Source organism: Geotrypetes seraphini, chromosome 17 (genome assembly GCF_902459505.1).
Source record: "Geotrypetes seraphini chromosome 17, aGeoSer1.1, whole genome shotgun sequence".
In the NCBI taxonomy this organism is placed as follows: Eukaryota; Metazoa; Chordata; class Amphibia; order Gymnophiona; family Dermophiidae; genus Geotrypetes; species Geotrypetes seraphini.
This window is the reverse complement of record NC_047100.1, coordinates 4,485,363-4,512,215: the sequence shown is the minus strand read 5'-3', so window position 1 is coordinate 4,512,215 and position 26,853 is coordinate 4,485,363. Positions and strand designations below refer to the sequence as shown.

General features: G+C 43.6%; 1 protein-coding gene across 4 annotated transcripts in view; it reads left to right on the top strand.

Annotated features, from left to right (window-relative positions):
• PLXNA1 (plexin A1) overlaps positions 1 to 26,853 on the top strand; it is a 529,295-nt gene that overhangs the window by 385,251 nt on the left and 117,191 nt on the right. For all 4 annotated transcript variants that reach the window (XM_033926178.1, XM_033926177.1, XM_033926179.1 and 1 more), the window contains one exon: positions 15,459 to 15,659. In XM_033926178.1, coding sequence (XP_033782069.1) covers positions 15,459 to 15,659 — 201 coding nt within the window. The remainder of the gene's footprint in view (positions 1 to 15,458; positions 15,660 to 26,853) is intronic.

Below are 26,853 nucleotides of genomic sequence, written 5' to 3'. Positions count from 1 at the left end.
GATGCTCAAATAACTCCAAGAAGTTGGTAGAAAGGAGGTCATAGAAGAAGGAGGTCATTCAGAGAGAGTGCAAGGGGGTAGGTTCAGATGTAAAATATTTTTTTACAGAAAAGAATAGTGGACACTTGGAACAGACTCCCAGTGGAGGCAGTGAAGACAAAAATGCGGTCCAAAATCAAGAGAGCCTAGGACACGCGTGCAGGATCTCTGAAGGAAGGGTAGGGATGGTATAATTGAGAAAGAGGTGAGGATGCTGAGGTTTTAGTTTCTAGCTTTCTGTTCTTGATTTTAAGAGTCAAAGAAATAACTGTGCCTTACTAAGGCATGCCGAGTATTTCTCCTCAAGATGCCTGGAGTGGGAGAAGCTGCCTGGCCAGGAACTCCATTCGCTGTCGTGTAGTATTTTCCATATGAGATAATTGTTTTGGGAAGGATACTTTATAACCTTAACTCAAACTGTAGCTCTCCGAAGGGATTTTCAGAATTCCTACCCGTCCAATCCGATCGAATGTGAGAACAGTGGTGGGCATTTAGGGAGGTTCCTCGGTTTCAAGTTCCCTCCTTGTCCCACTCAGAATTGGCAATAGAGTGCATTGATTTCACCTCTGGAGCTCTGTTTTAAGAAGGTTGTTAATCAACATTGAGGAAACAGATAAGATATATACAAGCTGTTATGAATCTCAAGAAAGGACTTCATATTTTGGGAGTGGGGGAATCTTGCAGTGCTTCACTGAACATCTCTTTGATTTGTAGTTTATTGTTACTATATTGAGTTCTGCCATGATATTTCCCCACTTCAAGCAGCAGAGAAAATGTGCGTTGGAGACAGAATAGGAGGTTAAGAAGATGACTATTTGAAGTTATTAGAAGCTTAAAGGGAAAACCAGCCATGATTAATTTTGTTTAACTTCAACCATAAGCTGGAAATGAAGACATCAAATGTAGATCAAGAAGAAGCCATATGTGTAATATTTATTCTATTTGAGGGTTGCACTGTTGTGGAACTTTTCTGTCTCTACATAATCTCTTGATCTGTTAAAAAAAAGAACATAACAGGAATCATTTTTAAAGTTGAATGGAAAGTATTCCCCCCCCCCCCCCCGTATTCTTTTTTTTTTAGATAAACGAGACACGAACGCCACTCCCAAAAGTAACTTTGCAAGTTTGCCATGTGGAAAAGATGTGATTTAGTAGGAGCTCACAGGGGAGATTAAAGGCTGAATATTGATGACACAGCTGGAGCACCTGGTCTAAGAAAAGTTCTTCCCCCAGGGAGAATCAGTGCTCTTGAGTGGTTTTCTCAGAAACAGTGTGTTTTAAGTTTGCTCCGAAGACCTTTTCCCTTGCTGCCTGGGTGAATACACCTACACAACTTTCACGCGCCATTTCAACAGGTGTCTCTTTGGCTTGGGAGGACTGTTGATGGATCTCATCTGTTGCTTCTCCCCTGAATTGCGTTCCCTTGCAACCTGGGTTTTACCATTATTATGAAATGATGCATGTTTTTTTCTGGTTGTCTGTTGTGGTACAAATGTCAGAAACTATCCCCCTCATTCTATAATGCGGTATCTAAATTTACGGGCATATTGCATAAGCGTACATTCATGCATGTAGATGCTAGTTCAGTGCTCAGTGCAGATGACACAATCAAGTCTCTTAACAAACAAATGCAAGGGGGCATTCACAGGAGAGAAGCATGGGTGGGGCCAACCTTTATTTGCGTAACTTACAGAATAGGGAAAAGGATTGGGACTTGTATACCGCCTTTTTGTAGCTATACAACCACACTCAGGGTTCCTTTTATTAAGGTGTGCTAAGGCATCCATTGTATTCTATGGGCATCTTATCATTTAGGGCACGCTAAATCAGTTAGCACACCTTAAAAGGAACCCTCAAAGCGGTTTTACATACAGGTACTTAAAGCATTTTCCCCATCTGTCCCAGTGGGTTCACAATCTATCTAATATACCTGGGGTAGTGGAGGATTAAGTGACTTGCCCAGGATCATAGGGAGCAACCGTTGACATAACGTAAATGGATCTGCCTAAATGTAGGCAAATTGATGCTGATTTACACCAGAATTCTATAATGGAATCTTTGGAACCAGGACAAGAGGTCATGGACTGAAGCTGAGGGGGGGACAGGCACAGGACAAATGCCAGGAAGTTCTGCTTCACGCAGCGAGTGGTGGACACCTGGAACGCTCTCCCGGTGGAGGTTGCTGCGGAACCCACCGTTCTAGGATTTAAGGGCACGTTAGATGCACATCTCCTCGAAAGATGCATAGAAGGATACGGGTGACTAAGTTTTCACCAGGTTACGCCTGGCTGGGCCTCTGCGTGAGCGGATTGCTGGACTTGATCCGGAGATGGCAGTTCTTATGTAAGACGACATAGAAATAGCACTCAGCACATGGGTGTGATAATGGATCAGGGCCTGACTATGAGGAATCAGGTAGACTCTTTGGTTAGGAAGAGATTTTTTACCCTCTGGAAGCTTCGATCTATTAGGGCTTACTTTGTTGTTTCATCGTTCAGACTCTTGGTACAATCCCTTAAACTTAAGTCAACTTGATTACTGTAATATTGCTTATTTGGCAGTATCTCGGAGAAATATTCAGCAACTATGCATAATTCAGAACGCTGCGGTTAGATTGATTTTTGGACTGAAGAAGTATGACCATATAACACCTTTTTGGGGGGAATTGCACTGGTTGCCGGTGAAGTTTAAGTTCGATTTTGTTACAGGGTTTTGTTTGGTCTTACCCCCCCAAATATTTAATTGATCTTTTGCAACTAATAAACACAGGAGAAGTTTGCATCTGAATTTTGTTTTTCCGCCCGTAAAAGGCTGTAAACTTAAAAAAAATCACCAACATCTTTTGTCTTACCAGGCGGCTTTATAGGGTAAGGATTTGGATCGTTTGATTATGTCCTCCAGTTCTTACTTGGAATTAAAGAGGCATTTAAAAACATACTTATTTGTCAAATATTTGGGTAACTAATTTTTCTATCTATTTTACTTTTTGTAAACCGTGTAGAACTCTATGGTCCTGCGGTATATAAGCTGATTGTTATGTTATGTTATGTTATAGAATTGACCCCTCAGGGTATAAATCTGTGTAAGGTTTTCTCCCAGAGCAGTGTCTCCAAAAGGGCTACTTTTGGTACACATCGTAAGAGTTTTCTCTTATGCGCATGCATGTGTTTCATGCGGGCAAGAGCCTCTCTGGAGTTTTCCTAACTGATCTGTGTTTAATTAACAGTAATGCATTTGCTAGAGTGGCCAGCCGACAGTTTAATTAGGCTGGCTTTGCAAGTCAGCAGCATTTGACAATATAAAGATATATAAAGGATATTGAACGGGTCAGCACTGAAGCACAAGCTCTATCTGGTTTCATTTCCTGATTGTAAGTGAATGTTAAGTTCAAGGGGGTTAGTTTGCTTTAAAAAATGTCCTGCCGTCAAAAATGTCCACTTTAAGCAAATATTTGACAAACTGCTCTCTTATCAGGCGGATCTGGAACGGAATAGTTTTCCTATTGAAATAATAAGTATGAACAACTACCAGCTATTCTGATGTTTTACTAAAATGATTTTAATTCAAAAAATTCCTAGGGTTTACAGCAGGGCAACAGAATATCTTCAGTTATGCTAATTTTTTGGATTTTTCTTGTTCTTCTTATCATGTTCATTATATATTTTTATGCATTATTTATTTATTTATTTTCCCAGGGGAAATAAGTGAATTTATTCAGGTACTCAAGCATTTTTCCATGTCTGTCCTGGTGAGCTCACAATCTAACGTACCTGGGCCAATGGGGGGATTAAGTGACTTGGAGCAGCAGTTGTTAGGTTGCATCCGCAGGAGTTTCGTCAGCCGGAAGCCTGAAGTCATAATGCCATTATACAGAACCATGGTGAGGCCTCATTTGGAATACTGTGTGCAATTCTGGAGGCCACACTACCGAAAAGATGTGCTGAGAGTAGAGTCGGTGCAACGGATGGCCACCAGGATGGTCTCGGGGCTCAAGGATCTATCGTACGAAGAAAGGCTGAAAAATTTTTGCGGCTGCACTCACTCGAGGAACGTAGGGAGAGAGGAGACATGATCGAGACGTTTAAGTATATTACCGGCCGTGTCGAGATGGAAGAAGAGATTCTCTTTCTCAAAGGACCCTCAGCCACAAGAGGGCATCCGCTCAAACTCAGGAGCGGGAAATTTCATGGCGACATCAGGAAATATTTCTTCACCGAGAGAGTGGTTGATCCTTGGAACGAGCTCCCTGGTGCAGGTGTTCGAGGCAAACAGTGTGCAAGAATTTAAGAGCAAATGGGATGCCCATGTGGGATCCCTTAGAGGGTTAAGCCAAGGGAACCTGTCACCAGGAGTGGGATCCCTAGGATAGTAGACTTGGGGGTGGGTCAGTAGAGTGGGCAGACCTGATGGGCTATGGCCCTTATCTGCCGTCATCTTCTATGTTTTGAACCTACAACCTCAGGATGGTGAGGCTGTAAGTTTAACAACTGCACCACACTCTCCCCCTTTTTCAAGAACTAAGATAAAAATGTATTGGTAGATTTAAAGAAAGCCTGTCACACATTTTCAATAAAACTATAAAGTATTCCTACTTTTCCATTCCACCTAGTATTAATGATAAGATAATTAGGTAGCTTCTAGGTGGGTTAGTTAATATTATTAGGGTTCAGTGGAAAAGTAGGAATACTTTATAGTGTTATAGAGGTTGATCCATTGAGAAGCATATAGTGTTGTATATACAGTATACACCTTTTCAATAGCAATAAATGGAGCTGGACAGAAGCGAGAGCAGGGATTCCAAGGATATTTGTAGAGCAGTGACTTGGGCTTCTCTGCTTTATTTCCTCCTGCCATGTGGAATAAACCTTTGCTACATCCCACAATTCTGGATTGGTCTAGTGAGATGACAGGTGAGATAATATTTGTACCTGTTAATTTCCTTTCCTGAATCCTGCTAGACCAGTCTAGGATCTGTCCTGGAAGATTATAGTGAAGTCTTTGCTTTTTTTCTGCCACCATCAGCGTATAGTCCAAACCTTTCTTAAAACCAGCTTCAGAGCTTAACTATTCTCCGAGTGAAAAAAAAAATTCCTCCTATTGGTTTTAAAAGTATTTCCTTATAGCTTTGAGTGTTCCCTAGTCTTTATAATTTTTGACGGAGTGAAAAATCGATCCACTTGTACCCGTTCTACTCCACTCAGGATTTTGTAGACTTCAATCCTATCTCCCCTCAGCCGTCTCCTTTCCAAGCTGAAGAGCCCTAACTGTTTTAGTCTTTCCTCATATGAGAGGAGTTCATCCCCTTTATCATCAAGAAACGTTTTAAAATATCTGGGTAAGGGGTTGGATTGACAAAGGGAGGGGACTACTTTATTTATTGGGATTTATTAAGTGGTTTACACTGCATTGAATAGTAATCAGGTACTCTTAGGTATTTTCCCTATCTGTCCTGGCAGGCTGACAATCTAGCTATGGTGTCTGGCGCAATTGAGGGTTAAATGACTTGCCCAGAGTCACAGAGAGCAGGCTGGGAGGGAACTCATATCCTCAGGGTGTTGAGCCAGTAGCTCAAACCACTCCTCCCCTCCCTTACTTAGACTACCAGGGATAATTTTTAATACCTGGGGCAGGGGAATTGGTTGGGTAATGGGGGGGAGAGAGAGCCATTAGACTAGGCTTCTTGGGGTTTGGGGGGGGATGAAAACAGCCACCCTTCCTGTTAGTGCGTCAGTGGCAGTAATATACATGTTCATTGATTACTGCATAGCTGTGGTATATTTTCTCTTTAATTTAATAGTAGAAGCTGTACACTGAATCCTTGCCACATGGCTCTACTGTGTGTCTTTCTGTCTGTTCAGCGCAGCACTTAATTCCATGGTGGTCCTGGTTATGAGAATAAAGCCTAAGAGCACTTTCTTAAGAAGGGAAGTTGAAAGAATATATTAAAACAGATGTTAGTCTGGAAACTTAAGCAGATTGATTTACAGACAGACTAATTTTGGATTAGAGTTTGCTAATATTTTGTTTTGTAAAAAAAAAAAAAATCCTCAGATTTTATAAACCTTGTAAACGGGGCCTCATGCCTGACGGAGGAGAGTAGATGGGAAGAGATGAACGAGGGAAGAAAATTCTTTTAAAGCACAATGTCTAGAAGCCAAACCCTTTCCCCTTAAGATCTTTCCATATGTTCATTATCTTTTCTGCTGCATGCTCATTAAAGATTTTGCTTGTTGAGTAAAATAAGTCAGATGTCCTTTATGTGCTAAGAGAGGCCTCAGTGCCTTGTAGCGGTGAGTGAAACTCTGTTCGCACGGGGCATTAATCTCCCCCATTCCTCAATGTTAGAGTATTTGTTTGAGCAAGCCGAGGCTTTAGGGAGACATTAAGGCTGGGCCAGTCAACCATTCATACATCTAGGCATTCTCTGCAGACTGGGCCCCAGCTAGGAAAGCGATTAGCAGAGTGACATATTGCTGGGCTCCTAATTGGTTAGGCAGATGTTGACGAGATTAGGGACTGGGGGTACTGCATTCGTTCAGTAATTTAGCTTTCTCTGTAAGACATAAGCCCTTGCCTGGCTGTCATTCATGGGTTGTGCTGGATTCACAGGTTCAGGCCTACAATGCTCCGTTATCCATTGTATGATTTGCTGGAAGCTATGGAAGGGAAGGGCTCATCTTTGGGGAGAAGGGAGGTTCTCCTTTTCAAATGGGATCATGCCTAATGTTCCATTGATATTAACTGGGGTCAATCAACCAGAGCAACATCCCACCATACTATCTAGTACAGTAAAACCTTGGTTTGCGAGCATAATTTGTTCCGGAAAGATGCTTGTCATCCAAAACACTCGTATATCAGAACAAATGTCCCCATAAGAAATAATGGAAACTTAGACAATTCGTTCCATAACCCAAAAACCTTAATACAAAATACTTTACCTCACTACTCTCCCGTAGCATCAGAGAGAGAAGAACCTTCGGCTCAGTTGTGATGACCTGACGCACGTCTACTGTACGTACTCGCTTGTTTATCAAGTTAAAATTTAATAAAACGTTTTGCTCATCTTGCAAAACACTTGCACACCAAGCTACTCACAACCAAGGTTACAACCTAAGTCCGACCACACCATACATACAACGCTTTGACACATTTTCTCATACTATCACCGTTTCTCACTGTACGATATGATACGTTGTATCTTGCATACTACTACCATGCTACAAATTCTCATGCTATACCCACTACACAATATTTGCCATCCCATGTCTACCATGCTAGGTTCTACAATGTTACATATCATATTGTTGTGTTGTGTTGTATTGTATTGATTAGCTGCACTTGTATACTGTGTCTACCATGTTATATTTTATCATACAAAACCCTCCAAATATTTGTCCAGCATAGACTATTATATGCAGCTAATATGGATAATCGTACAGTTATGCTTCTCTCTTTTATCTAACTAAGATCTATGACCTATGGCAGGGGTAGACAATTCTGGTCCTCGAGAGCCGGAGCCAGGTCAGGTTTTCAGGATATCCACAATAAATATACATGAGATAGATTTGCATCTCAAGGAGGCAGTGCATGCAAATCCATCTCATACATATTCATTATGGAGATCCTGAAAACCTGACCTGGCTCCGGCTCTCGAGGACTGGAATTGCCTACCCCTGACCTATGGGAGAAAAGACTTTTGGTGCTCACGGATGCTGGACGTTAGATAAATCTTGTTCAGTCACCATTTGGTGAGCTTTGGGAGAATTTGGAAGTTTTCAGCTCCCATCTTAAGCTAAGCACTCACTTTATACACTATATCAGTGGTTCCCAAACCTGTCCTGGGGGACCCCCAGCCAGTCAGGTTTTCAAGATATCCCTAATGAATATGCTTGAGAGAGATTTGCATATAATGGAAGTAACGACTAGCACAACAGTATTCCAATGAACTTTAAAGAAGTTCCTGGAGGAAAAGTCCATGTGAAAATTATGTAGCATCTAGACTGGGAGAGCCATCGTTTATCCCTGAAAATGAGCTATGGCAAATGGATCTACCTTTGGGACCTGCTGGGGGACTTGTTACAGTCCACGGTCAGAGACAGGATATTGGGGTTAATGAACCCTGGTCTGCATGACTTTTCTTGTACTCTGTTTTCATTTTGGAAACCGTGATAGCTGTAAATCCCAGGTTCCTCCATTCCTAAGCTGAAATGGTTGTGTGGTGGTGGTGGTTCTTCTGTTGAATACAGGCACATTTAAATTGAACTCTCAATCGAAATGGAAGCCAATGTAGTTTCCTCCATAGAGGTGGCACATGATCAAACTTTTTCTTTCCAAAATTTAGTCTGGCTGAAGTGTTTTGGATCAACTGCAGCCGTTTCTCAGTCTACTTTTAACAGGTCTCCTGCTTAACCGCCTCTCCCCCTGCAATCTGTAGAAAACTCTGCTGCACAACTTATCTTCTGCCAACCTTGCTACACTCAACTTACCCCTCTCCTTAAATCACTTCACTGGCTCCCTATCCATCCTCACATACAGTTCAAACTCCTATTATAAACCTGCAAGTGTGTTCTTTTCTGTAGCTCTTCTCTTCTCTCTCCATATACACCTCCCCGAGAACTCCGTTCCTCAAACAAATTGTTTTTATCCTTTTCCTCCACGTCCAATTCCAGACTTTATTCTTTTCAGCTCACCACTCTGTGTGCCTGGAATAATGTGTCTGAGTCCGTCCACCACACCCTTTCCCTTATTCAAAAGTAAGCTGAAAACCCACCTTTTTGAGACAGCCTTCAACTCATAACTCTACTCCCAGCAGTTTAACCATCCCCTCTAACTGTAAACCCCTATCCTGACATCCTGTTTGTCTGTTTAGATTGTAAGCTCTTTTGAGCAGGGACTGTCTCCTTTGTGACTCTGGACAGCGCTGCCTCTAGAAATAATTAATAGTAGTAGTAGCAGAAATAACTGTTGTACTTGAATGTAACTTGCCTTGAGCTAGTTCTGAATTTGTATGAGGTAAACCCCAAATCCCTTCTGCCTCCCTTTCCCTCTTTTCTAAACTAGGCCTCAAATGCTGTGAGTTTTTGAGTAACTTGTAGAAAAATTACATTCCCAAGACGTTCTCCCCAAGAAATAAGAGGACATGATTTTGGTATAATAATCCTTGGAGTGTAGTCTACCCACTGCCACGCACAGGGACCTAGATTTGATTCTCCACTCAGGCCTTCTTACCCTCCAGGCCAGTGGAGGCAGCATCCTGAGTTCTTTTGTAGGCGTGTGGGAGATAACTCTTCTGAACATGGGAAACGAGGCAGCTTTGTATTGTTCAGTTCAGTTCTAGAGAAACCCTTTAGCTGAAACCTTAGAAAGTGATTATTTTGTCTTTTCTCCAAGATCACACTCTGTTTTACAGGATTCTGTAGAGATGCGGTATGGTCCTGACGCTCTTGTCTATGCTGAATCGTTGTTTCTTGTTTTTCTGAGCATGGCAGTATCAGTACACTAAATATGTTTTCGACAAGAAGTGTCTGGGCATTCTCCTGAGATCAGTTAATTAATCCATGCATGCTGTCAACAAGGTCACAGATCACTGGGAGCCGCTCCTATGTGGGGTGCTGGTGGGTTCTCGCCTGTAGATTTCTGGGAGACACAGTTCTACCTTTCTTAGGAAATGCACACTCCAAACCTCAGAAGGAAAGAGGTTAAAAATAGGATTCTGATTAATACATACTAGGTATACACTTAGAAGGCACCTGCAAGATAGTTTGAAGACCTAGTTTACATGGAATGTTGAGAGAAGCCTCTGCTAAATGCCAAAGAGGCCTTTTGTAAAATATCTTTGAGTCATGGCAACTATTTTTTTTTTTAATCTCTCTCGAAAATGCGCTAACACTTCCATGTGGAAGTTCCGAAGCTCCTTATTTTTTTTTTCTCCATGAATTCTGCTAAACTGCTGACTTTATATCTGTGCGTGCCAACATGTTGTTATACGAGGGTTGATTCATTCTTTTCTCTCAAAAATACGCCAACCCTGGAAATCTAATATATGGTATACGTTTGAAAGTGTGTGACATGTACTATACAATATGTGATATGACTAACGAATGAATGAGTCTGTTTATAGAAAGGGAATCCAAAAGCGATATGATTGAGCGTTTGAGTTTTAGTTTATGTGTGTTTGCTGGAATGCTGTTATGTGCATTCAGCAATATTTTTGCAGAATTGTTCTTGATACAGAGAAGTCTTTCCATCATGGAGTTCCCTCCTTTAGAGAACAGTTTTGCGTTTGGCTAGCCATGTGGGCATTTCAAATGTCCAAGGTCTCTCTAAAATGCAGTTTTTAAGAGCAGCCTTATTTCCTCTCTGAAATGTTTTTGTAAGTTTAGAAAATTTTGAGATGGTGACAGTGTGAGAAAAGGGGCAAACTTGGGTGCGATCACAGAGGGATGGTTAGCAATTCTGCCGCCAGCAGGTAACTCTCCAGGGTCGGGTGGTTTTTCTTGGAAGAGATATGCTTTTGCTGGTTTGACAAACATTCAGAGTTGCCAGAGAAAGGAATGCCAATCCTTCCTCCACCCCCCCCTCCCATCTCCACACTTTAGAGCTTACAGACTCTGCTTGGAGATTGTCTGGAGACCTCAGGTCCCTAAGCAAAGTAGCAATTTCTGGCTGCAGCTGGTATTTGTTGCAAAACATGCTATTCTTTCGCTCCCCGCCCCTCCCCCTTTGGCTATGCAGCAGGTCCTTGGTGTGGAATCCACAGCCCCCTCCAGCTATGGCCTCTAGAGGGAGCTCCTGCAAGCAAGGCCGAGCTGTTGCATCATTTGTTGCTGAGTCCAGCCCTTGGAGGAAAGGAGCTGTTTTTCCATTCTGAACTGTTTATTTTTTACATCTCCCCACATCTCTCGTGGCTTAGGTGGGAATTCAGTGGGGAACAGATGTGTACAGGCTCAGAGGTTCACCTGCACCCAGTGTTTCTTAGAAATGAGCCGTAAGGGCCTGTTTCTCTTTTAGTGCCGCTCTCCCTCCCAGTAGAAAATTGGATTCTCTGCAGGTTGCAATATCTTTAATTGGCCTAGCATGGGAATTACACAGAGGTCTCTGTATGTGGGCTTTGCAGAACACACAGATCTCTTCTGTGCCGATATGCTTAGGTCATTTTTGCATTGATCCAATTAATTATTCCTGCAGCCTACAAAAACTGCAGAATAAGATGTCACCGTAATATTCAGAGCCTAGTGAACCATCTCCCTCACCACGACCCCATTTTCAAAGCTCAACGTTACACCTAGAGAATGACACAGGGAGAAATTTTTCCCTGTCCCCGCAGGAACTCAATTTCCCTGTTCCCGCAAGTTTTTCCTGTAAGCTCTGCCTCAACCGCACAAGCCTCAAACACTTATGATTTTAAAGTGTTTGAGGCTTGTGCAGATGAGGACGGAGCTTGCAGGAATGGGGCAAGGACAGGAAAAGAACTTGCGGGGATGGGAAAATGAGTTCCTGCAGGGATGGGGAAAAATTTGTCCCCATGCAATTCTCTAGTTACACCTTTTCACGGTGGCCCTTGGTAAACATTCACTTCCATTTTAACATACAATAGACGGTCCCTGCTCAGAAGAGCTTACAATCTAATTTAGGCAGGACATTTCAGGGTTGGAGAGATTATGGTAGAGGAAATGATGCAGTGGGTCTAGGTATCTGGCAGCAGTGAGTATTTTTCACGATTCAGTTTAATGTCATCCTTTGCTCATTCTGTCCTGAACCAGAATAACTTAAAAACAGAGCACATTTTTGAAGGGTCAGGTGCCATTTAGACACTGGTTTCCTTATGTAAACGAGCAGGCAGTTCAGAGGAGGTATTTCAGAAAAGTCACTAATCACGGGTGTCTGTGTGGGGCAGTCACAGCTCTCAGGAGGTGGGTTTTGGGTGAACTTTGCAAGTATAAGTCCATTTCCTATTTCACAACATTAGTACGTTTCCTTGGCGGCACTTCGTGCTGTGAATAATTGTTAGCTAAGCGCTCGTTGATCTTGGAGTAGTGATTGACTGGCAATTGTACTTAACTGTCTGGTGTTTGCAGCCACCTCAAGAGTTCGAGCGTTGGAGTTGGCCTTCCTAATTGGCTCCCCATGGATGTGCAATTTTGCAAACTTTGAGGCTGGCGGCTGGTAGATGTAGTATTGACCTGTAAATGTCGGCACCTTCGCACACAAATCCTTGTGTGCTGCCGCTGTGGGGTTTTTTTTTGTTTAATTAAATGGACGCTTCCACTAATTGTGACTGCCAGAAAAGTTGACATTTTAGTGGGATGTGGAGGTACCGTTTGAAGCACCAATGCAGACATGTCGGGCTGGATTCTGCAAAGTGCGCCTGTATCAGCCAGCACCTTCAAAAATAGCGCTGGCTATTTGTCAGTCACATGTAGGCGCTGTTAACAGAGTTGCAAAAAACATAGACGCCAGTAATGTAGGCCAGGGTTTTAAAGGCCTACGTTACCGGAGAATCGTTCTTAGCGGCGTCTAAGGTCATCGCCAACCCTAACCACGCCTACTTTGACCCTAGGCACCATGCTTAGACGTCATTCCGACACCTTCCTTTTTTAAAACAACTTTTAAATTAGTTTTTTTTTTTTTTTGATGGCACAGTCAATTAGCACGCCAATTAAAACAATGAAGTTAGAAGGCCGTAGGGTGCTGTTTATAGAATCTGGACCTTCAAATTATTTGGTATACTCAGTGTGGTATTTGTTAAGTAAATGTCACTGAATATACCAATGTATACAGACGTAATGTTAGCAGCAATATTTGAGCCTTACATGAATACATTATTGGGGGTTATTGTAGAAGCCTTTTTTGCAATTTCTTTGTGTTTATTGAAAGTTTCTATACAGCTACTAATGACTGGGGACTCAATTCATACGTGAGCTTCTGTAAAGGTATTACAATACAGACTTAGTGTTTTCTGCTACGGTTTTCAATACAGACACATTTATACCATAATCAATCATCCTACGTATATTCACATACACTATAATATTAGTATTGTGTACCATGTTCATACTAAATCCTACTTATTTGCACACATAATACCTGTATTGTGTTCTGTGTTCATCCTAGATTTACGTACATCCTGATACTTATCCGTACTTCGTTTATCATATCCTCAGCAATTCTGGGTTTACATCTGTATATCGGATACACGTTGAAAATCCAATTTTAAGAAGCCAGGATTTGCATCTTAAATCACGAGAGTGTTCATATGGCAAGGATGTGGGGGTGTGGATGTGTTTTGGGTTGGGGATGCATTTCCTATTTTAGAAGGGGTGTGTGTGCATCTGTTATTTCCGAGATCAGTGCTGGAATTTACAGCTGCTCCCCGGGATGGGGATGCGGGGAGGGGGGGGGGATCGAATGTGGGGGCAGACTGGATGAACCGTTCAGGTCTTCATCTGCCGTCATTTACTATGTTGCTATAGGTTTTGTAAAGGTATTGGTTTGAAAAGTGCTCTACTTGAGTGGTAAAGGGGAAGTCACTCTCATCATTCCCCGGTATTTTTTTTTGTCCCACCAGTTCAGTTGTGTCATACTGTTCCAGACTTCGTTCCTAATTGTAGCATTTAGACATGTAGCTTTCTGAAATGGCAGACACACAAGAACATAAAGAGTTACCGTACGGGGACAAACCGCAGGTCCATCAAGCCCAGTATCCTGTTTCCAACAGTGACCAGCCCAGGTCCCAAGTACCTGGTAGAAACCCAAAAAGCAGCAACATTCCAGAGCTGAGCTTGTGATGTCATAATGCCTCATTCCACCAATGCCTAAGAGCCAACTTCATCAGTGATGTCACAACAGCTTGATTGTCCAGTGCTTGGCTCACATAAGAATTGCTGTACTGGGACAGACCGCAGGTCCATCAAGCCCAGTATCCTGTTTCCAACAGTGACCAGCCCAGGTCCCAAGTACCTGGTAGAACCCAAAAAGCAGCAACATTCCAGAGCTGAGCTTGTGATGTCATAATGCCCCATTCCACCAATGCCTTCATCAGTGATGTCACAATGGCTTGATTGTCCAGTGCTTGGCTCACATAAGAATTGCTGTACTGGGACAGACCGCAGGTCCATCAAGCCCAGTGGCCAGCCCAGGTCCCAAGTACCTAGCTAGATCAGAAATCCCAACATACACATGTCAGTATCAACATTTAGACATGTATGGTACTGCATTGACCCCACTCATGGTTTACATGTTGACAGTTGTAAAATGGTTGGAATAACAGACTAAATCAATCCTCCTCAATCAGACACAGAAGAACCCATTCACTATACCTGGATTGGCCACCGTGAGAACGGCCTATTGGGCTTGATGGAGCGTTGGTCTGACCCAGTAGGGCTGTTCTTATGTTCTATAAATTGAGAATGCAACAGCAAGATAATTGGTAATTAATTTTTTACCGCAGTTTGATTATGTTTATTCAGCATTTACTGAGCCACCTTCATATCAACACAATCAGCCGGTTCAGAAACTATTTCAAAGCCAGAAAGGAGCAGATTTTATTTAACTGCTGCAGATGCCATTTTTTTAAAGTGACAACAACAGCTGCTGAATATCAGGCCGTTTCTTTTTGGGCATTGAAGGGGACCAACACAGCAGCCGCACTGCCCTGTGGAGGAGCCAGACACTGCCAAGCTCATTTGTATTTGCAAAGGGCGTTCCTTCCCCTTTGGGGACACCACAGACACTGTGAAGATTACTTAAATTGCTCAGAGGAGGGCACAGGTCAGAATAAGGATGCATCGGGAGGGTTTTATGGTGGCAATAACAGCTTTTTTGCATCTGTTTTTTGCTTCTTGTACTTGTCTGGCTGTAAGATAAAGCATTTATGTCTTCTTCAGGGTGACCAACTGTCAGGAAATTTACTGAGAGCAAAACAAAAATGCTCAATAAACTCTGGTGTTTTATAAAACTCTCCTGAGTGATGAGCCTGTGTCTCTGGCACCGTCAGTGTTTTGAATAGACTTCATCTTTGATTCTGTGCTTCTCAGTGTCTTTGCTGATCCCTGCCTCTGAGTTTCTGTATCTGTGGGGGGATGGGACGGGAGGGCGGGGGGTTGGGGCTTCTTTGCTGCGGGGTGGGGGTGAGGTGGGTCCGGGGAGGGCATAAGAGTCCAGCCCTCCGCGGTTGTTTGATGAAAATGTAAACCATAGTTATTCTTGCTGTTGTATTTCCTTCTGCTTAATAAAATAGATTTGAACATAAAGTCTGTCTGTCCTCTGTGGTTTGCAGTTGGAGATTTTGTGCATAAAGTAGCAACGATAACTTTATAACGATAAAAGAAAAAGCAAAAGCTTGGCAGGCTTTCAGTAAAAATATGTTTGGAGCCTGTTTCCAGGCCTCTCACGTGCTGATGTTTTTCTTGTCTCTGCAGAGCTGTCCACAGATCCTTCACTCCACTCAAATCTACATCCCAGTGGGTGTGGTGAAACCCATCACATTGACCGCCAAGAATCTCCCCCAGCCGCAGTCCGGCCAGCGCAACTACGAGTGCATCTTCCACATCCCGGGGAGCGTGACACGGGTGACGGCTCTTCGCTTCAACAGCACTAGCATCCAGTGCCAGAACACCTCGGTAAGCCTTGCCCACCTTATTTGCCCTCCCAGGGGCATCCCGTGCCTCAGAACTTCGCATGTGCCTTTCCGTAGGACTGTGAAGCATTTCAAGAGAAGTACAAGCAATAGTTCTCCCTGTGTCTGTCTATTAAAGTTTATTGCAAGATATTTGTTTATAAACTATTTAAGCAGCTCTGCTTCCTCTGAAATCCTTTGAGCATTCACACTCTATCTGATGGGTTCTAACTCTGTAATGCCACATAACATCATATGCAGATGTGGGGACAAATCAGATTTTGTTTTGTGTGGAGAAACTTGCAAACATGGCCGCCTTGATGGAGTACATGGTTTTATAGCATCAGCTGTGCAGTTGTTCAGAGCGTTTCCAAAACAATGATTTACAAGTGGACATTTAAACCGGAGGTGAAGAAGGGTCTTCACACTTGACTAGTGAATTTTTGGAACATTGTTCAGTAAGCAGAGGGTAGAGATTTATAGAGAGGGTTTTGGTGTGTGAAATGGCATCGTAATTTTCCATAGAATCTCTTGTAGAGAACCTCTAGTACGTCTGCCCCAGAAGGCTTGGTGACAGACATATTGGGGGCCCTCGGCACAGTGCTGGTGTCAGGGGATTGCAACTAGGACAATTTTCCTGGTCTTCAGTGCTATATGGAACCCCAGGCCTAGGGTTACCAGATTTGTCCTCTAAAAAAGAGGTTGTGTGGTCCCGCCCCGTTCCACCCTGACCCATTTTACCCGCAGCCCCACGCTGTTCCTTCCATAGCCCTGCCCCGTTCCGCCTCCCAACCCCGGCCCTACACATACCCCATCTCTTCGGGGCTGCGTGTGGAGGGCATCCACACATGGGCAGATGCCTTCCAGACACAGCCCTGAGTTCAAGAGTTTTCAAAACCCAGACAAAGTGCCGGGTTTTGAAAATCTGTCTGGACATGTCCAGATAAATCCACACATCTGGTAACCCTATCCAGGCCTGTTCAAAATTGAAGGACGCATAACCTGCTAATGAGCTCTGGACCCACTCCCAAATTTCTGTTGTGAGCTCAACAGGTCAGGGCAAAAGCTAAGGATATTTCTCAACCAGTGGCTGGTGCCCCAAGGCTTTTCCAAGAACACCCTTGTGATGCTGTGGCCCTAGGCAGTTGTCCTCCTTGCTCCTCCCCATCCAAAATGGACTATTTGCACCTAGCTTGTATGCTAAATCAGTGAATCAGGCAAGAGGTTGCCTTTTATACAATGCGGTTTTGCTCAGCACTTATGTGAAATGCCAGAATTATCCATAAGAACATAAGAATTGCTACTGCTGGGTCAGACCAGTGGTCCATCGTGCCCAGCAGTCCGCTCCCGCGACAGCCCCTAGGTCAAAGACCAGTGCCCTAACTGAGACCAGCCCTACCTGCGTATGTTCCGGTTCAGCAGGAACTTGTCTAACTTTGTCTTGAATCCCTGGAAGATGTTTTCCCCTATAACAGCTTCCGGAAGAGCGTCCCAGTTTTCCACCACTCTCTGGGTGAAGAAGAACTTCCTTACGTTTGTACGGAATCTATCACCTTTCAACTTTAGAGAGTGCCCTCTCGTTCTCCCTACCTTGGAGAGGGTGAACAACCTGTCCTTATCCACTAAGTCTATCTCCTTCAGTACTTGAATGTTTCGATCATGTCCCCTCTCAGTCTCCTCTTTTCAAGGGAGAAGAGGCCCAGTTTCTCTAATCTCTCGCTGTTCAGCAACTCCTCCAGCCCCTTAACCATTTTAGTCGCTCTTCTCTGGACCCTTTCTAGTAGAACTGTGTCCTTCTTCATGTACGGCGACCAGTGCTGGATGCAGTATTCCAGGTGAGGGCGTATCATGGCCCGGTATAGCGGCATGATAACTTGCTCCGATCTGTTCGTGATCCCCTTCTTAATCATTCCTAGCATTGCGTGGATGGCTTCATCAACTTGTCAACCAGTACTCCCAAGTCTCTTTCCTGGGGGGGTCTCTCCAAGTAATAATAATAATAATAGTTTATTTTTGTATACCGCCACATCCTGTATTCGTGTATAAGATTTTTGTTACCAACATGCATCACCTTACACTTATTCACATTGAACCTCATTTGCCATGTTGCGGCCCATTTCTCAAGCGTGTTTATGTCACGTTGCAGATCTTCGCAATTCTCCTGTGTCTTCACTACTTACTATGAATAACTTAGTATCATCTGCAAATTTAATCACCTCAGTCATCGTACCAATTTCCAGATTGTTTATAAAGATGTTGAGCACGGGTCCAACCACCGAACCCTGCAGCTCTCCACTGGTGACGCTTTTCCAGTCCAAGTATTGCCCATTTACTCCCACGCTCTGTTTCTTATCCGCCAGCCAGTTTTTAATCCACGTGAGTATTTCACCCTCGATTCCATGGCTCACAATTTTTTTTGAAGTAGTCATTCATGCGGAACCTTGTCGAACGCCTTCTGAAAACCCAGATATACAATGTCGACAGGGTCGCCTTTGCCTATCTGCCTGTTTAGCAGATAGGCAGCAAGTGCAGCAAGTTCATCAAGCAAGATCTTCCTTTGCTGAAGCCGTGCTGGCTGGTCCTCATCAGACTGAGTCTGTCAAGGTGCTCAATGATGCAGTTCTTTATCAGTTCTTTATAAACACCTAATAGCTGTGTTGTTGTAGCCATTGCTCCTGGGAGCACTTAACATTGACAGAGTGGTGTGCTTCCCTGCACTCTGTATGTGAGTGTCTTGTGTGTGACATGAAAGCACCCAAGTACGGAACTGAGCATGAGAGTTGAGGGGGAGCTGATTGCAAATGCCCATGGAGGAGTAGAATTGAAGCCTATCAGTGTGGCCAACTGAACACTGAATTCAAAGAGGAGAAAACAAGCCTTTCAGTTACCTGGATATGTGATTTCCCTGTAATCTGCTTAATTTGGGGTTAAAATCCCTTTAATCTTCACTTATGACATGGTAAAACTAGATTTGCAGCTGGGGATCTAAACCTGCTCACTCTCAAGCATTGTGCACAAGTCTCGCACAGTTAGATGGCCCTCACCCTTACACCGGTGGGTCCCTTCTCTCATCTGCTGGCTTTACTGCAGTAGAATGGTTAACAGGGTCTTTGAGGCCTCTCCAGCCAAAGAATCAAGGCCTTGATCTCATGAGGGGCACAGGGGCTGTGGCCTTCCCCTAAATTGGCACTGGCTCTGCTCCCTGCCATGGAAAGTTGCTTTGTGCAGAGGGTTTTTTTTCCCCTCCTTTTTCTTTGCATGAGTACATTCATTCCAGGCCTGATCTGTTGCTCTCTATACTAAACTAAAACTTCAATTTATAGAAAATAAAGCTTGACTCAATGGAAGGAGATGTACAGGCCAAGCCATTCTTCCTGGCCTGCTTCTTGCAAGAAGGACAAGCCCATAACCTTTAGTGACCCTGCTACAGTCAGGGTCATATGATTAAAATGTGTGATCCCTCTCTCTATATCCCTCCCCTTCGTCATCTTTACTCTTCTTACAGGAGGAGGAGCAGTGTTTGCTCTGTGATAATATTCCATAGGGATGAAAGGTTGCTATTTAAAATGATTTCACTGCAGCCTCAAAGATGCTCTGCGTCCCATTTTAATTTCAGCTGTCAAGAGGGCAACACTGTGAAATACTGACTGGTCACAATAGACAAAGCAAAGCACAAGTCCTTCCATTTCCAGGCCTCTGAAGTTTCTTGTGGTGCTCTATGCGGTACCAAATGCATTGGCTGAGCCATGCAAGCTTACAGAGCTGGCCCATTCGCCCTCCATAGAACTCCATGCAGAGAGTACTTGCTACTTTCAAAACTGTGCAGCTATTTGCACTGTATCTCGGACTTTGTTCCCATTTGTTGCCTCTCTCAGTGTAGCCCACCCACCTCTCAATCTGCCATCTTCTCCAGAGAGCAATGCTGAACATTTGTCTTGGAGGTGATTATGGACTGATTGTTAATTAACAATTCCGTCCTGAATGGCTATAAAACTGAGATTTTGAAAGCTGGCATCTCTCATCCCAATCTATGTGGTCGATGGGACCTTTCAGATTAATGATTTTGAGGGTCCACACTCTATTCTTCCCTTGGTCTGATGACACAACATTTCAATAGCTGTTTGCAAGGTCTATTTCACCCCACCACTGATTAGACAAATTTATCCTTTCTTGAAGAACATAATAGAGAAATGGAATAATGACACCCCCAAAAGAAGAAACAAAACACGTTGTCTTGCATCTTTTTAATGCATTTTAGCTCCCATAATCTAAAATTTATTTGATTTGCAAGCTCTGACTGTTTACTGTATCCTGCTACCATTAATTTAATTAATGGTGTCACTGTGCTGTTGGTCAGTGGTAATTTGCAGTGACATCATCATGGACAGGACACAAAGATGAGAACGACCTGGGGAGGACGGCTTAAAAACCTTAGTGGAAAATGCTCAGCTGCATTGATATGAGACCAGCCGAGAGAAGGATGAAGCAGAGTACCTGGGTGAGATGGCATTTTGAGACATGTACCTGTAGGTGAAGCTGCTGTTTTAATTAAATCATTAAAAGTGGCATTGAAGGAGTGTCTCACAGATCTTTACAGACGCGGTTGCTGCAAAAGTTACTTAATAAAAGTCATTTGTCACACACATGTAGCTGGTTATAGTTGCTAATTACTCAAAATACAGAAGAACTAATTACAATTCCTGTTCCCAAGGACACGCTGCACATGAAGGCAGTGAGAAGGAACTGCTAAAGCTGGTACATTAGCGGCTTTCTTTGAATTTCTCAGCTCTTAATCTGTTTTATCCTATTTCAAGGTGTTTTTTGGGGGAAGCTGCTGGCTTTGGATGTCTTGCTTTTAATTCTAGAAGGATTAAAGGAAAATGTTACTTGTTTAAGCAACAGGAGGACAAATGTAAAAACTAAAATTTCAACTTCCATATCATATAAGCTAATTAGTAGCATGATTTAATAAGGTAAACAGCGGAGCTGTTCTTCGTGTCTCTTAGGTCTAGAAGTTTCTTTACAAAGTTTATTATTAATGGACTGTGGAGCTTACATGCTGCTGGTTGATTAGCCCGTGGAGGAGTAGGATTGAAGCAAACTGAACACTAAATTTGAAGAGATAACAAGCATTTCAGTTACCTGAATATATGACTGCTCTGTAATCTGCTTAATTTGGGGTTAAAATCCCTTTAATCTTCACTTATGACATGGTAAAACTAGATTTGCTCATGCATTGTGCATAGGTCTCGCACAGAAGACCCCCACCCTTGCACCAGTGAGCCCCTTCTCTCGTCTGTTGGCTTTACTAGAGTAGAATGGTTAACAGAGGTTTTCAGGCCCCTCCAGCCAAAGAATTGAAGCCTTGATCATAATAATGAGAGGCTAGTGAAGAGAATGAGCTGTGGGTTAATGGCTGAAGGGAAGGGAGAGAGTGATTGAGGCCAAAGACAGAGGGGGACTGAGGGGCGGAAAGAGTAATTGAGATTAAGGAAAGATGGGGTTGATGGGGGGAGCAGATGATGAAGGCCAGAGGTTTGCTTGATTTGTGTTTAAGGGGGGAGTCTATGGAGATCAAAGTGGATGAAAAAGAATAGGGGGTAACCCTTTGGGGGGGGGGCAGAGTTTGCTGGATAGTGGAGAAATTGAGGTTTCAGGGCAACGAGTTGCAGGAGATTGCTGGAGGTGAGGTGGAGGTTGCTGGGACTGTGGGAGGATAGATGTGGGAGGCCAAAGAGGAAGGTAGCTTGTGATAAAAGTCAAACGGTTATTGCTGAGGTGCAGAAGGAGGAGGTTCCTGGGGGTAGAAAAGGGAGTTAAGAAGGGAAAGATTCTGGGGGAGAAATATCGATCAGTTGAGGCCAAGAGGAGAAGGTTGCTGATGAATAGGGGGAGATTGATATAGCTTAAGGGGGTTGAGATACCTGGAGGGTGGAAGAAGGATTGAGGCAGAGGAGCAGGCAGTTGTTAGAAGAAGGGGAGAAAGTTACTGAGGGGGGGAGGAGAATAAGTGAGGACAGGATTAGGCAGTTGGGCAGGAGAATGGGAGTTGTAAGGAGGGATTGTCAAAGAAAGAGGGAAAGAACGAGGCCAAAGTGGGAAAGTTACTGACTGGTGGGAGACTGACGAGGGCAGAGACTAATTGAGGTTAAAGAGAGCATGTTGCTGTGGGGAGGAGAGGTCAATGGAGATTTCCGGGAAGATTTAACCTGATACCACCAGAGAAATCTCACTCGGCGTTACTCACTGGGGCTCGGAATCTCATTCTTTAGGATGGGGCAATCTTGGTATTGCTTTCATTGCTTTTGTAGAATAGTCTTGGTCTATCTTGGTGTTGCTTTCATTGCTTTTGTAGAATAGTCTTGGTCTATCTTGGTGTTGCTTTCATTGCTTTTGTAGAATAGTCTTGGTCTATCTTGGTGTTGCTTTCATTGCTTTTGTAGAATAGTCTTGGTCTAATGATGCCAGCAGGACAGTGTGTGGGTATGTTTGCAACTCCTGCTCTCAATAGGAGAGATGACAGGATTTGAATGTTGGTCAAAATGATTGGTGGTTTTAAACTAAACCTGTGGTACCCCTTCTCCCCCCAAAGACTATACTCAATATCGGGGGTTCTCAAGCATCCACTGCACCTATGAATTAACTGAAAAAATGTGCACAAACTGTGTAAAGTTCAGAAAATGATCTAAAAACCTTCCCCACAAAACCTTTTTCCATGCACGTCTCTAGTTTGTGTTACTAGTCAACAGCATTTTATCTGGTCTGCGTAGAACCAGATCTGGGATTTGGCACCCTGAGTCTTCATTCAAAAGTTCCCAGGGATTGGAGCTGATTCTGTATCTCTTTTCTACCCACTCAGTCCATTCTTTGTAGCAATGGTCCTTGGGTGGGAGCTGGGCACCAGGAACTTTCTAGAGTTCTTCCGGTCCTGCTGTGTGCAGTTACTCTCTCCTTCATGAGCCAGGACAGATCTGCTTTCCCAAATTATTCTCTTCATTTTCCTCTATTGACCTTTCTTATCCCATTAGGCATCTTCTCCCTCTTTTATTTTTCACCTTTCTTTTTATCTGTTCTACATGTTCTACAATTTGGAGTTTGTGTGTCTTGTGTGCAAGTCTGTGGTGTGTGTGTGTATATTGGGGGATAATGTCCATAATCCAAGGACCAGAGCTGTATAGGGAGAGTGTGCTTGTTGTGTATCCTGCATTGTTGAGTTTGTTTGTACAGGAGGACAGGGCAGGGAGGGTGTACGTTTGCTGTCTTTAGGTGGTGTGGAGTATTTTTTTTGGGGGGTGGGGGGAGATTGAGAAGAATGCATATTCAGACCATGCACATCCATAGAGGCGAAGTTGTATAGACACCCAAATAACCTATTGAGAAAGCATCAAACTCTTCTTGATTGAACAAACTAGTGGAATAGCCAGCATCTTTCAACTCCATCCCCAATCCTCTTTACATTTTAAACCCTTCAGTTTTTCACTGGCAGCAAGCAGTGACTCATTCCCACTGCTCACACAGGTCCCGAGCCTTCCTTCTGAAGCAACTTCTTGTTTCCATATACATGGGACCACATCGGAGGATAAAATTCAGGGCTGGTGCAAGCAGCGGATTTTAATCTCTGCTTACTTCCGGCAAAGAACTGAAGGGTTTAAAGGGATGGAGGGATGGGGAGAAAATTTAGAGATGCCTGGTTGCTTGGGTGGGGGAAGAGGTCTGAGAGATGCTGAGCCAGGGGGGCTGGTTAATATGGCCATCCAAAATTGGGTATCTGGCTATGCCACTGGAACAATCCATAATTCTTTTCTGAGTTAGAGGAAATGGTCCAGGAAGAGATGGTGAAAATTGTATCTGTGGCAGAATTCAAAACAAGCTCTGATCCTATACAAGGGGTGGATAGGTACAGATGTAATGTATAACAGGAAGGAGTTGGTTGTAGGATTAAGATGTTAACTCGTATGCTTATTTAACCAGAACTGGAGATAAATGAAATCTTATGGATAACTAGAAGATAGTCAAACTTGTACAGCTCAGTCCCAGGGGCCCTGATGCTTGGGGTGTTGTAGCCTTTCCGTTTTGCCTGATGTATTTGGATAATTTCTGTATCTCCACTGTAAAATCTACTCTACTGTTGACAGCAGGAAAAAAAATGTTAATGTGAGAGAGAAAGCTACATGTCTAGGTACTTCATTGCTTGTGCTCTCTAAGGGAGAAGAAAATGTATGGTAGATATTTGTATCTCTGTGTGTTTGGTTGAATTTCTGTGAAACATGTGTGTTTAGAGTTTATTCCCCATGAGGGAGTGGAGGCCGGTATTCCTGTATGTCGGTATTTACGAGACTGGCCATGGCTTTCTGTTTTCAGAGGTTGCGCCCTGCAGAGGAGCAGATATGACATGGGGATATGCATGTGTTCCGACTCAGCTGGGTCGATAAGGCCATGAAACCTCTGAAGGAAGTTCATTGCCCTGAATCTCGGTAGATTAATTCTTTTTACAGAGCTTTCCAGCCCAGAGAATATGGATCTAATTTCTTGATAGACAGCAGCGTCTTTAGGGGATGCTGCTGTTCCCGGTCAACCTGCTGGCTGTTCTCCTTGCTTTACACTTCAAATGCATCACATATTTCTTGGTCTTTATGGCTCTGCTGCTCTTTGGTTGGCCTCTCTGCTCCCCCGAGAGTTGTGATCCCGATGTCCTGCTTTGCAGTTAGCAGAAACCCACGAAAGAGACCTTCCTGCTCACCTGTGGTGCTTTTCCCCTGCCACCTTAGGACCTTTGATCTTCCTTCCTTTGACAAACGTTGGAAAGAAAAGATTTTCAGGTGCTCCTGGCCAGGAGCAGAGGAGCTTGAAGATCGCTGACTGATTTGTTAAAATTCCAAACGAATAGTATTTTTCAGCAAACGTGTACAGTACAAGCTTTTTCCACTCTACTTCAGTCCTGTCGTGTTTGTTCCTTTTTGATTCCCTCCCCCCCCCCTCTGTTTTTAACAGTTTACGCTCCACTTCACACCAGGGAAAGCCTCTGGGGTTTGACAGTCTTTCTAATGTCGCTGATTGTGTTTGCACTGACACCACATAGTCACATAAGCACAGATTTTTAAGCTGTCGATGAAACATCTACTTTTAGTCATACAAGGTTAGAAATCAGCAACATAATGATTTTATACTTAGTTTGCACTTAGACCTTAAACTTGATTTTGCTTACTCAGGCCTGTGGAATAATATGAACCATTGTGGCCAGTGATGATGGTGGCTGCAGCCATATTTTCTAGTTTTGGTGTAAATCAGGTTTTTTAAAAAAAAAAAAAAAGTAATTTTTTTACCTACTTGACTTCAGTTGCTTCTTTTCTAGAAAATCTCAGCATTACCTCCAGGGCAGAAAATGCCAAACTTTCTGTGGTTGCAACTCCATTTGCATGGCCACAGGAAAACGTATCCCCCACCCCCACCACATAGAAACATGAGAGCAAATAAAGGCCAAATGGCCCATCCAGTCTGCCCATTCACAGTAACCATTGTCTCTTTTTCTCTCTCAGAGATCCCACGTGTCTAGCCCAGGTCCTTTTGAATTCAAACAGTCTCCACCACCTCTTCTGGGAGACTGTTCCATGCATCTACCACCCTTTCTGTAAAAAAAAAGTATTTTCTCGGATTACTCCGGAGCCTGTCACCTCTTAACTTCATCCTAAGCCCTCTCATTGCAGTTTCCTTTCAAATGAAAGAGATTTGACTCATGCGCATTTACATTACGTAGGTATTTAAACGTCTCCATCATATCTCCCCTCTCCCACCTTTCCTCCAAAGTATACAGATTGAGATCTTTAAGTCTGTCCCCATACGTCTTATGATGAAGACCACATACCATTTTAGTAGCCTTGCTCTGGACCAACTCCATCCGCCTTACGAAGACCACATACCATTTTAGTAGCCTTGCTCTGGACCAACTCCATCCACCTTACGAAGACCACATACCATTTTTGTAGCCTTGCTCTGGACCAACTCCATCCACCTTACAAAGACCACATACCATTTTTGTAGCCTTGCTCTGGACCAACTCCATCCACCTTACAAAGACCACATACCATTTTAGTAGCCTTCCTCTGGACCAACTCCATCCACCTTACGAAGACCACATACCATTTTAGTAGCCTTGCTCTGGACCAACTCCATCCACCTTACGAAGACCACATACCATTTTAGTAGCCTTGCTCTGGACCAACTCCATCCGCCTTACGAAGACCACATACCATTTTAGTAGCTTTCCTCTGGACCAACTCCATCCACCTTACGAAGACCACATACCATTTTAGTAGCCTTGCTCTGGACCAACTCCATCCACCTTACGAAGACCACATACCATTTTTGTAGCCTTGCTCTGGACCAACTCCATCCACCTTACGAAGACCACATACCATTTTAGTAGCCTTCCTCTGGACCAACTCCATCCACCTTACGAAGACCACATACCATTTTAGTAGCCTTGCTCTGGACCAACTCCATCCACCTTACGAAGACCACATACCATTTTAGTAGCCTTGCTCTGGACCAACTCCATCCGCCTTACGAAGACCACATACCATTTTAGTAGCCTTCCTCTGGACCAACTCCATCCACCTTACGAAGACCACATACCATTTTTGTAGCCTTGCTCTGGACCAACTCCATCCGCCTTACGAAGACCACATACCATTTTAGTAGCCTTCCTCTGGACCAACTCCATCCACCTTACGAAGACCACATACCATTTTAGTAGCCTTGCTCTGGACTGACTCCATCCTTCTTATATCTTTTTGAAGGTGCGGCCTCCAGAATTGTACACAATATTCTAAATGAGGTCTCACCAGAGTCTTATACAGGGACATCAATACCTCCTTTTTCCTACTGGTCATACCTCTCCCTATGCACCCTAGCATCCTTCTGGCTTTCGCCGTCACCTTTTCAACCTGTTTGGCCACCTCGATGATGTCTCTGATAGAGACTCTCTATGGAGGGCTGACACTGGTCGTGATCCCAAATGCAGATTTTTCAACCCCATTTGTGGTTGCAATCAAAGTTTGAAAAGCTCTTCCCTAGGGATACTAGATCTCCCTTAGGATCTGGAGTTTGCAGTAATTGTGACTTGGTCCCTGCCATTGAACCTGGAAATGTCTGGTCAACCTGTGTTAGCCATGTGGAAAAGGGGCGAGGAAATGTTTTTC